General features: G+C 45.0%; 1 protein-coding gene across 2 annotated transcripts in view; it reads right to left on the bottom strand.

The window, feature by feature from the left end:
* STXBP4 (syntaxin binding protein 4) overlaps positions 1-13,028 on the bottom strand; it is a 278,419-nt gene that overhangs the window by 217,802 nt on the left and 47,589 nt on the right. For both annotated transcript variants that reach the window (XM_075014469.1, XM_075014468.1), the window contains 3 exons: positions 8,566-8,672; positions 7,299-7,488; positions 110-188 (listed from right to left, as the gene is read on the bottom strand). In XM_075014469.1, coding sequence (XP_074870570.1) covers positions 110-188; positions 7,299-7,488; positions 8,566-8,672 — 376 coding nt within the window. The remainder of the gene's footprint in view (positions 1-109; positions 189-7,298; positions 7,489-8,565; positions 8,673-13,028) is intronic.

Raw genomic sequence — 13,028 nt, 5'->3', positions numbered from 1 at the left:
AAATGCCCCGTATGCCTGACCTTAAAGCTTAGTAAGTCACATTGTGTACTACTTTCTGTGGAAAAGTAATTGAAAAATAAGAGGAAAAAAGAATTAAATAAGCATTTACCAGTGGCAGACATATCAGCAGGGCTGCTGTCTGCAGAAGTAATTGGAAATTGTTCTCTCTTCTTGAATCCAGTTTTCATCTATGAAAGAAAATCACAAGTCATTAAATGACATTTGCTAAAGTAGGTCAAAGATCAGACTAGAAATATGTGTTAACCTTAAGAGAAAGAAAGAAAGAAAGAAAAATAAAGAAAGAAGGTTGAGGGGATTGGGTTGATTAAAACAATACTGGAACAACAATGAAGCCAAAAATCCTTTGTTACATTTAAACTTTCACAGACACCATAAAAACAAAGACATTTAGAATGTAAAGGCTACTGTGGTATACCCACTGCTACTACAAATGACATTACTGTTTATTTTGCACTAATAAAAAAGTAATTGAAGCCAATGAAAACATGCTCTGTTTGAGGCATAACCCACATTGACGATTTTATGGCTTTTTAAAAGTTATTTTTCAGTTCAGAAAATGTATGCATTTTCTGTTATGCAGACATTTTAACAGAGAACCCATAAATGAGATATTTTATTAGAACACATATTATGGATGATTATAGATTAATTTTTACTAAAACCATCAAACCTAGTACTCAGAGAGATAGCTGTGTCAGTCTGTAGCTCCACAAGAAACAAACAATCCTGTAGCACCTTAAAGACTAGCAGTTTAATTTAATAGCTAATGAGCTTTTGTGGGTAAGACCCACTTCACACACAAAAGCCACTTTGCCACATATTTAATAAAGTGAAATATATTATAAATCATGTACTACTACTACTACTTAAACTTTGTACTCCTCATGGAGCATAGGTCATCTACAAGTCTCTTTCACTTCACTCTGTCTTGGGACAAAACTTCTAGCTGGTCCCAGGAGTACCCCAGCTGTTGTCCTTCAATCTCAGTAGACCTTCTCCACGTTGTCTGAGGTCTTCCTCTTTTGCATCTTCCTTGAGGGTTCCAACTGAAAGCTTGACAGACTGCTGGATGATGAGCCTGAGAGCGTGGCCTAGCCATCCCCACTTTCTTCTCTTGATCTCAATGTCAATTGGTTCTTGTCCTGCTCTCTTCAGAAGCTGCTCATTTGTGATGAAGTCTTGCCATTTGATCTGAAAGAGGTACTCAGACATCTGTTTATGAATGTCTGTAGATTGTGATTTGAAGATTTTTTAGTATGCCAGGTCTCGCATCCATACAAGAGCACACTCTTCACATTTGTGTTACAGATCCGTTGTTTTGTCTTCACAGATATTATTTGTGAACTCCATATTGGACAGAAAGTCTTGAATGCAGCTGTTGCTTTCCCTCTCCTTGCATTGATATCCTTATCTGTTCCTACATCTATGCCCATAATACTCCCCAAGTAGATAAACTGCTTCACATCTTCCAGTCATCCCCTCCCAGTGTGATGGCAGTGTTGTTGGACTGGTTGATCCTCGTTGTCTTGGTCTTTCTCTTGTTAATGCTCAATCCAGTTATTGAGGCAGTTTTATCTAATGATGTGTCCTTTTCTTTCATGTTGGTGTGAAAGGAGGGCGACATCATCAGCAAAATCAATGTCCTCTAGCTGTTTGAAAAGTATTCACTGAATGCCTCGTTGATGGCCATCTGAGCTGTGTCTACATGGAACCCCTCCTTTGAAGGGCCAAAAATCGAAAGACAGCAATCGAAACCTAGCCTTTCGAAAGCGTGCAACTACACAGCATAAGCAGATCGAAGGTTTGATCCATCCTTTTGAATGATCACTCTGTTCTTTCGAAAGGCAGCATCCACACAGCTATGCGAGCTCTTTCGAAAGAACAGAGCCGGAGACACAGTGGACAGGGTCACATGGCTGACAAGCCCTTCTGGGACCCGCAGCCAGCTGCTTTTGTAAAGGTCCTCTCCCAAACACCCCTATCCTGCAAGAGCTGAGGACTGCTAAGCTGTCTTAAGACAAGCAGAGCCCAGAATGCAGAAGAATGGCTGACAAGCACCCGTTCTTGGCTGTACACATGGAGATTGTGGACACAGTGGTACAGCTGCTGTGCACAGTCATTGCAGCTGCCCCCCTCTTCCTTGGGAGACTGAGTGCCTCCCTCAGGGTTGTGGAGCTCCCCCAGCTTGGATCCCGCCTCAGAGTAGTACCCTGGCACCTGTGAAGCCACCCCAACAACTTGGACTGGTGGGAGTGGCTGGTCCTGGGGCAATGGGACAATGCCAGATGGCTGCGGAACTTTCACGAGTGAGGAGACCTTCCAGGAGCTCTGCCATTGGCTCGGCCCCACACTGAGGCACCAGCACACCACTATGTGGCCCGCTCTCTCCCTTGAGAAGCAGATTGCTATTGCAATCTGGAAACTGGCCACCCCAGCCAGCTACCACTCAGTGGGGCATCAGTTTGGGGTGGGCAAGGCCACCGTCACAGCTGTTCTCATGGAAGTAAGCCAAGCCAGGGTCACACTTCCACCACGGGGAGGAGGGAGGAAGCTCCTGGGCTTGGGGATGCTCAGGGGCTGCTGGTTGGGGGGAGAGGGGGGCAGAGGCTGGGAACTCCCCACCACACCCTCACAAGAGCTCATGTCCTCCATCCCGTGCAGGTCATCAGCACAATAAATGTGATGCTCCTCCATCGGGTCATCCACGTGGGGGGACCTGGATGCTGCCATCAAGGGACTTCCAGCACTCGGATTCCTGAACTGTTTCGGTGCCCTGAATGGGACGCACATCCCCATCCACATGCCGCCACACAATGACAGCCACTATATTAACCTTAAGGGCTACCACTCGGTAGTTCTCCAGGCCCTGGTGGACCACAAAAGCCAGTTCATGTACATCCACATGGGCTGGGCAGGCCAAACAAACAATGCCCAGGTCTTCCAGAATTCCGGCCTGTGCCAGCATATGGAGGCGGGAACCTACATCCCCCAGAGGGCGCTGCCAACTGGGGACACCACCATGCCACTGTGCATGGTGGTGGACACTGCATACCTCCTATTGCTGTGGTTTATGTGGCCCTATACCAGCCACCTCAACCCCAGGTCTTCAACACCTGCCTCAACCAGGCTTGCAATGTCGCTGAGCCGGCCTTTGGGCCCCACAGGGGTGGTGACAGTGCCTCCTTTCATGCCTGGAGGTCAGGGTGCACCAATTACCATTGCAGAGGGTAAGGGGCACACCTTCGTCCAGGGGCGGGCGGCCAAGGCCAGGCCTGGGTATAAGCAACCAGCAGCTGCTGCCAATCACCAGGCCTACCGGGACAGGGTCTGTGTCAGAGATGCCCTCTGTGTCAGAGATGCCCTCTGGGGCGGGCTTCACTCTCGGGCCACACTGACTCCCCCCACTCACACCCACCTCTCATCATCTCCCCATGCATCCACCCCTCACTATATGCACAGCCACCTCACCCACACATCCACCCCTACGAGAACACAGGACATGAGCATCTTTGGGAAATAAAACCTTTATGACATTAAACCCTGGCTCACTGAAGTTTAGAAACCACAACTATTTACGATGCGGGGGGGGCGGGGGGGCAATCTAAGTACATTGGCAGACGGGGAGGGACCTGAACTGGGAGGGCCAAGAGCCCTGTCAGCCCCAGGATCCCCTCCCCCGCACAGGTTTGGGGTCTGCAGCGGGGCTGGGGTCAGGCAGGGAGCACCAGTAGATGGGGCTTCAGCAAGGGCCTCAGCAGGGGGCTTGTCAGGGGCTTCAGCGAGGGGCTCAGTGGTGATGGGACAGCACAGTGGGCAAGGAGTTGGCCATGTGTTCCTGCAGGGTCCCATATATGCCCTGCAGGCAGGACAGCAGCTGGTTCCAGGCTTCACTCCACCAGGCCAGGTTGGCCTCCTCCAGCCGGCGGCGCCACTCCACCACCTCGGCCTGGAAGAAGCTGGCGATGTCCTCCCCCAACTGCTGCTGCAGTCTCTGGTTGCAGGCCCGGCGTAATGGGGCTGCTGGACGCGCCTGGCCCCATTCCACCGCCTCCAGGGTGGTGTCCTGCCCCGGCTCAGGCTGCCTGGTCCTGGCTCCTCCAGGGCCTCTGGCTCAGGCTGGACCAGAGGAGTGTCAAGGATCACAGGTGGGGTGGGGAGCTGTCCCAGGGCCCCAGGATGGAGCAGAGCTCCCGGTAGTAGGGGCAGGTGAGGGGACCTGCCCCTGAGTGCCCAGCCCCATGCCAGAACCGGGCATAGCCCTGCCAGAACTCTTTTACCTTGCCCTGGACTTGGTCCGGATTCTGCTCCATGTGTCCACAGCTCGTGAGTACCTGAGCCAGACAGGTGAAGGCTGCAGCATTACATCGCTTCACCCCCAACTCCCTGAACACCTCCTCCTTCTTCCAAAGTCCGATGAGGTCTCGGAACTTGGGCTCCGTCCAGGACAGGGCCCTTTTCTTCTTGTCTGGGAGCCCAGTGAGGGGTCAGAGGGAGAGCCCTGGGGCTCCGGAGGCAGATGGGTGTTGGCCATATCCTTTTCCTAATGGTTCGTGGGCAGCTGTGAGCAGGTCATACTTTTGCTGCTCGCCCACTCTCAGCTTCCTGCCACGGGGTTTCTGGTTCATGCGGCTTTAAGGGTGGATGAACACAGGGATCACAGAACCCTGCTGCTGTGGGCCAGGGTGTCTCCGCCCTCCAGCTGACCGGCACAATGGCAGACTCCTCTTTTGAAAGAGCAGGCTGTGGAGCGTCTACCTGTACCTTCTTTTGAAAGAGAATACAGGATCAGGGTCCAGATTCTGAAGTCTGAGCCGCATTCCTCTGATTTCCTTTTGAAAGTGCACATTGTACTTGTAGACACTCCCTGTGTTCTTTCGAGAGATGGCCTGTATTTTCAAAAATAAGTGCACGTGTAGATACAGGTCTGCTGTCCTGTTCATAATCTAGTCCACTGTGATCAAGAACAGGAAAGGTGACAATAGGCATCCTTGTTGCATTTCTGATGGTATACTGAAGGATTCTGTCAAGACATCACTGTGAACAAGTTGGTGTGTAAATCACATAACATACTAGAAGAACTTCTGTACCACTGAAACACTTGCTCTGGTTGTTTTACGGGGCTTGTTTTCCCCTCATTTTGTTTTCTGCACCTGAATTTCAGTGCTGGTGATAACTGCAAAGGTGACTTTCATGGTCTATGCAATGTTTCGTCTTTCTGCCGATCAGCAGATAGCACATTACTTCAAAATGTGATAGCTTGTGTGACATGGAACAGGAAACTTGACTGTTTTCAAAGTCAGTAGGTATAGGTTCCTGAGCAACTATCAAATATTAGGGAGTCATTAGGGAGCACAGCAAAACTTAACTTGTTATGCTATAGTTAAAAGGCTCCCTCTCACAGAGCTATAACTACACACAAATTTATCATTAGCCAACAACAATATAACAAACATGGCAATATTTTCTAGTCTCTGAGGTTCGTTATCTATAGAATACCCATCACAGTAAACACCGAAAAACACTGCACAATGGACAGGATGTTTCTCTAAAGGAATACATAGGCATATATTTCAAATATGGACATGGGGAATCATCCTCTTTGACTACATGGCCTACAAAATAACTTTATAATTGCAGGTTATTCAAAGAGAATATTTTGTTTGCCTCTAAATACAACTATATATTAAATATATTTTTAAAAACCCAGAAAACAGAGTGGTTTCAGAACACTTATTTTCCTCCAGTTATCAAAACTTTCACACCATCAGACACTAAAATAGTTGTGTTTGCATTAAAGATGTGTGGCATTAATTAAAATGTTTGTTTATATTTTTCCTTCAGTGTGATAAAACAATATCTCAAGAACTGCAAGTTCTACACAAAGGTTTATAGTTGTCTATATTCCATATCTAAACTCTATTATTATCTAAAGGTGTAAAAATCTATTATTTTTCAAACCAGCTCCTTTACTGAAGGAACCTATCAACAGTCTCTAAAAGCAAGGGAGAGAAATGTCCACCTCACAAATTAGAGTGCAACATCACAACAGCAGGCTATAAAAATATACCATATATCAGAAAGGATACATGTAAATAAAGCAAGTAGTCACAGATAGCTGCCCCCCCAGCAAGGAATAGGGATTGAAATCTAAAGGGAAGAGATGCAAAAGAATTCCCAAAGGACAGCCAAGTGCCCTTTATGTTATCTGGTCTTACCCTACACAGGGGTGGGCAATTAAAAAAGCAGTGGCCCGCCAGCATCAGTCCCTAGTGGACTGCCATTGCTGTATTAACCAGTGCCTCCACATATATCAGGCAATCACAGCTCTCATTGGCTGCAGATTGCTTATCGCAGCCAAGGGGAGAGTAAGGAATGGCACATACTGGGACACTGCTTCCTGCTGATCTCATTTGCTGTGAACAGTGATCTGAGCCAACAAGAGCTGTGATCTTCCAATACCTGCGGAGGTGCAGGCCCACTAGGGATTAATCCTGATAGACCAGAACCAGCCCACAGGCCAGTATTTGCCCACCTCCATCCTACACAAAGTTGTAGCAGCTAAAATCAGATGAGAGTCTCTTGCTCTGTTACTAGAGTTAAATACTGCATGATCAGTGGAAGGATACTCTAAGTTGAGAGCCCCCCACAATGGATTTCAACCCTTCCGCTTTCTGAAGGAGGTCTGCTGGAGGCCAAGTCTACCAAGAGTTACATTAGATTAAAGGCTTTTTTATGTGGTTTAGGAATTTTGTCTTTGTTTTGGTGAGCCATACAGAGCTTATTTCCTGTTTAATTTTAGCCTTGACAAAAATGACAATGTTTTCTAATTTCAACAACTGTAGGTGGCTTCAAGTAATTTTCATTTCTCGATTTAAACCGCATATAAACGCCAGTGTTGTGGTAATAAACACCATTAAAAAATTAAGTAATAGCTTTTCACTTTTTACTCATATTCAAAATCTCCTCCATATCTGAAATAAAAATTAAAACAGTAATGAGATGACCAAACAATTAATGATTTCAGTTAATAGTCTCATTCCATAGGCCAGTACTGTTGATTCTATAGACATCTTGACATTCACCAGACAATTTTTAATACCTTAAGAAACTGTATGTTTTGATGTGGTGTTAAATCACTTATTCACTGAAAAGGTAAAAATGTCATTAATCTAATACTAAAATAAGAGGAAAAGCTGCAATAGGACTTCTTCAATTTAGAAAATTAATCTCTTACTTGACTTCACTTAAAGCAAGAGAGAAGTCTGCAGTGTACTCACAGAATAGGGTGTGGACACTTTTGGAGCAGGATTCTCATTAGGAAATGAAGCATGATTAAACGATAGTAGTGTGTGTTGCTGTCCACATCCAGCAGAAGATGTCAAGAGACTGCAAGAGCTCTGAGGATTTTCTGAGTAACTGGAAAAAATTCTTTGCCTGATAAAAGCAATTTCCCAGGCAGATTCAGATCTAAATTTAAAAATAAATGCTTTACATAGATCACATACAACACTGTTCATAAAATGATACAGCAAAATTCAACTTGTCTAGGCTTCATGAGTAGGAGCAAAGGGCTATGAGACTGAGGGGCTCCAAGACTCCGGGGTGGGGCCAAAAATGAAGGGTTCGGTATACAAAAAGGGGTTTCGGGTTCAGGCAAGAAGGTGGGTGGCATGAGGGGGTGAGGGCTTCGACTGGGGTGTGTGGGCTTTGGGGTGCAGGAAGAAGGAGACTCCAGGCTGGGGCCAAGGATTTTGGAGTGCAGGAATGGGCTCAAAACAGGAAGCTGGGGTACAGGTAAAGGGGTCTGAGTGGAAGCTATGGACTTACGATGCAGAAAGTGGCTCGGAGCTGGGATGAGGACTCTGACGAGTAAGAGTGCCAGAGGGGAGCAGGGAATTGAGGGTCAGGGCACATACTTGGTGCAGCTGCAGCTTCCCTTTGGTCCCGGTGGGGAACACATGGTTCTGTGCAGCCTGAACTGCCTCATGCTCACCTGCAGGCACTGCTCCCTACAGATCCCACTGGTTCTGATTCCCAGCCCACAGGAGTTGCAGGGGTGGATCCTCCAGGCAAATGCAGCACAGGGACATAGCTCTAGCCCGAAGGTCGGGGAGCGGGGAATGAGAGTGCACCAAGTCACATCACTCCCCACCCTGCATCCCAGGGTCTCAGGCTGAGGGGAGGCTCCCCTTAGACTGAGGTCATGGGCTGCAGCTCCTAAAGCCCCTTTTTAAATCTGGCCTTACACATGAGGTGAAAATTTTTTTGACACATTTTTATTTCATTCCTCATTATCATCAGTTATGAAGGCAAAGGACAGGTGAGTAGATTTGGTGAGTGAGCTAGCAAATTTTATGAGCAATGCTGTATCACTTTGATTAATATTTGACCTTCTTCCCCATAATATGAGTATTTAATATTTCAGAGGCATGCCTCTGTCTTCTCCTTACTTCAAACATGGTTGGCAAAATATTTCCAACAACTAAAAAGAAAACTTGCACAATATTTCACTTTGCCATTTAACTGTTGTAGTACAATAATTACCGAAGATTTGTTCTGTTAATGATACTTTTTGCTTCTTCATAGGAGACACCAATCATTGATTCTTTGTTTATGGAAACAAGCTGGTCTCCAGGCTTCAGTCGTCCATCCTAATGAGTAACAATCAAGAATCCAAATGTGACACTCCATATTGATTGCTGATGAAGATGCATTTAGAAACTTCTTCCAGTTGCAATAGTTTACCATCTACTTTTGAACCCGTAAATTTAAGAAACAGTCAAGGCTCGCTGGATTTCCTACCTGGACCAATGTTTAATATCGTGAATTAGAAGTTTCCATTAGTAATATGCATCTTTTCTGCTGCTGTGTAGTAGAATAAGTATGCAACAGAAGAATCTGTATTATGTACTCGACTTCAAAAGACACAAAGAAATTACCATGAACACTATTTGCAACACTTTGGTTCTATAAATTAGTATAGAATATTCAAAAATTGTTATAATCAAGACCATCTATGGATGCACCAGACTATTAGAGCTGCTCTAAGGGAAAAATATACTGACCAACTTCTCCAGCTACCCAAGTATATAATATTTATTTTAAAAAATGCTATATTATTAATTGCTGGACAATCATAGAATGACAGAAATGTAAGATTCAAAGTCATTTTGTGTTGTCCTTTCTCAGTATTAACTAAACAATCCTTGACAGGTCTTTGTCTAACCTGTTCTAATAAACCTCCAGTGACAGAGATTCCACAACCACCCTGATAATTTGTTTCTGTGCTTAACTGTCCTTACATTTAGGAATTTTTCCTTACTTCTAGTCTAAATCTCCTTGCTGCAATTTCAGCCTATTACTTCTTGTCCTGTCATATAGGAATCTTGAGCATGGCTCACCTTGTCTAGTTGTTCCATTTTTATATCATTTTTCTTTTTCAGTTGTGAGAGAACTCTACCTCATGCTCTACTATTTCTGTGTCTGCTGCTGTATTTTGTTTTTAGGTTCAGACATTTTACTTTGCTACCATGTCAGTAAGGCAAACAATAACATAGCCAAAATACATCTGGTTTCCATGACAGCCTGGGAGAGCACAAGAACCTCAGTCAGTCTCTTGTTTAGCCTTTCACTTATCAAGGAAATAAATAAAACAATGGTTCCAGACTCTGCACAAAGCTGAAGTTCAATTGGTTGGGTAGCACTCCTTCACAACATACTGGAATCAAATTGTGTTTCAGCAATCTGTGGTCCTAATCCTGCCATTTTCCTCACTGTGGGAGACCTCTTGCAATGGCACAGGATCCTACTGCAATCAACATGTCCCCCATGCAAGCAGACTGCTCTGAATGAATGGAACAAGTTATAGGATTAGAATCCCAACATGGCAGGTACTATATATTGCTGACACAGATTATATCAAAGTCCAGTAACTTGAACATTCAAAATGCAGTTGTCAAGTATGGAATGAACATGTGTCTATCACAGGTGCTAAAGGAACTTAATATTTGTAAAACACAAATTATAGAAACATTGCTGATAAAGAATTCATCCCCAAATTGAAATTTATCAGTTGCAACTGCTCAGTTTCTATGGTGATGAAAGTCAGTATAAATGCTCTGAAAAGTTAAGACAGATGTCTGTGGCATTACAACAGAAATGGTCTTGTTACAAGCTGAAATGATGACCTGACTATGGGAAGTTTCTCTGCTAGTTAATCTATGCCTGAAATGATTTTATTTGTATTCAAATAAACCAACCTTCAGAGCTATAAAAGGGCTTTTTCAGGCACTCCTGAATCATACTGATCTGAACAAGGCAGGAAAGACTATGACTTCTTTAATGGAGGCAGAAGAGAATTGTAGGAATAAGAAGGACATTATCTATTTAATTGCACTCTGTAGCCATGTTGATGAAAAACAAGGTGAGGGAGATAATATCTTTTACTGGACCAACTTGTATTGGAGAGTGACAAGCTCTTGAGCTACACAGAGTTCTTCTCTTTCTTCTGACGCACCAGGAATTATAGGACAAAAAAAGGGGATTAGTGGGTTACAGACTGCTGTAATAAGCAAAAAAGCCCGTGTTTTTCTTGAAAGCGTAATTGATAATGTCTGGCAAAATTATGATTTAATGCTCCCACGCTTGTATTTTTAAGGTAAAGATTGTATCATGGAAGGGGCATCCAAATACCCCAAGAGAATCTGCTTCAATAGCTGCGTCTACACGTGCACGCTACTTCAAAGTAGCGGCACCAACTTCGAAATAGCGCCCGTCGCGTCTACACGCGTCGGGCGCTATTTCGAAGTTAACTTCGAAGTCGCTAACCTCATGAGGAGATAGGAATAGCGCCCTACTTCGACGTTCAACGTCGAAGTAGGGACCGTGTAGACGATCCGCGTCCCGCAACGTCGAAATTGCTGGGTCCTCCATGGCGGCCATCAGCTGGGGGGTTGAGAGATGCTCTCTCTCCAGCCCCTGCGGGGCTCTATGGTCACCGTGGGCAGCAGCCCTTAGCCCAGGGCTTCTGGCTGCTTCTGCGGCAGCTGGGGATCTATGCTGCAGGCACAGGGTCTGCAACCAGTTGTCAGCTCTGTGTATCTTGTGTTGTTTAGTGCAACTGTGTCTGGGAGGGGCCCTTTAAGGGAGCGGCTTGCTGTTGAGTCCGCCCTGTGACCCTGTCTGCAGCTGTGTCTGGCATCCCTATTTCGATGTGTGCTACTTTGACGTGTAGACGTTCCCTCGCTGCGCCTATTTCGATGTTGGGCTGAGCAACGTCGAAGTTGAACATCGACGTTGCTGGCCCTGGAGGACGTGTAGACGTTATTCATCGAAATAGACTATTTCGATGTTGCTACATCGAAATAAGCTATTTCGATGTTGGCTGCACGTGTAGACATAGCCAATATGTCCTCTTCACCCTATTTGTCACCTACTATCCCACACTGAAATACACACAGTGTATCACTGAACAATTACAGCCCATATCAAATGAGGTATACACCTTGCTAAAAATCTTTCTCAACCCCCTCTTTTGGCCTTCAAAAACACCCTCCCCAATGCCACCCTTGCAAGCTCATAATCAAAAGCATGGACCAGGATACACCCCCCCAAAGCAGCACCAAACGCCACCTGAAATAGAAACAAACCCTGTAGCCAAATATCCACTGCTAGAATGACCAATACTTCTCTCAACACACTTTTCAAAATCCCCAGGTCCTATACACATGCCTGTCACAGCATGGGGTGTACTTCATCCCATGCACTAAATGTCCAAATAAAACCAATGTGGATGAAACCAGACAATTGCTGTGCTCTTGAATGAGCTCTCACAATGTGATAAAAGACAAAAACACCACATCACCTGTGGGTGAACAATTTTACAAAGCCATCACTCCCGAATCTGATCTCTCAGTCCCTGTCAGAAGATGAACTTGGAAGCTTAAATTCATAACTTTGCTAGATGCTGAAAATCATAGTCTTAATAAAGACACTGGTTTTACAGCTTATTACAATTGCTAACCCATTATCTCTGCTTTTTTCTCCTATTACAAAAGAAATCCTAATGGGCCTCCTCAGATTGAAGATATGTGGACACATAAGATATGACAGCCACAGTCTATACCCTGGGAATACCAGTCCTGGAACCTTTCCCTGCAACAAAGCCCACTGCCAGCTTTGTCCACATATCTTCTCTGGAAATACCATCACTGGATGTAACCAGGTTACTCACAGAATCACGGGCACTTTCTCATGCTCCTCTACTAACATCATATATGCCATCATGTGCCAACAATGCCCAGATGCTTTGTATATTGGACAGACTTCTAACTCCCTTAGACAAAGGGTCAATAGGCACAAAACAGACATCAAAACACTCCATACACACAAACCAGTTAGTCAACATTTTAATGGAATGGGGCATTCTGTCAATGACCTAAAGGTATGTGTGTTACTGAAAAGGAATTTTCGTACCATTCTGGAAAAGGAAACAGCCGAGCTGGCTTTTATATTCAAATTCGGCACATTAACACATGGTTTAAATCGTGATGGGAACTTTCTGAGTCACTATAGGGGCTCGTCTGCATACTTGGCTCAATCTAATTCTTGACCTTCCCCCCCACCCCTCCACTCTCTGATTTGCTCACCTTGATTATCTTTTTCTGATTTGTCCTCCTTGCTTACTGTTTTTGGTTCTCTGTGCCTTAAATATTGAATCTGTTCTGGTCTGGCTATGGTCTGAAGAAGTGGGTCTGTCCCACGAAAGCTCACCTAATGAACTATTTTGCTAGTCTTTAAAGTGCTACTTGACTGCTTTTTGTTTTGATATTGTATAGACTAGCACGGCTTCCTCTCTGTTACATAGGCACAGTTGCACCTATGCAGCTGCAGATGGTCTGGCGAAGATGGTCTTAGCTGATGGGGAAGAGCTCTCCTGTGGGCTTAACAGCTCCACCTCTGCAAGAGGGGTTCACTAGATCAGCAAAACAGGTGGAATGATGTGCAGT

The sequence above is a fragment of the Carettochelys insculpta genome, chromosome 20 (genome assembly GCF_033958435.1).
Source record: "Carettochelys insculpta isolate YL-2023 chromosome 20, ASM3395843v1, whole genome shotgun sequence".
NCBI lineage: Eukaryota > Metazoa > Chordata > Testudines > Carettochelyidae > Carettochelys > Carettochelys insculpta.
The sequence above is the reverse complement of the archived record's forward strand: the minus strand, read 5'-3'. Positions and strand labels throughout refer to the sequence as shown.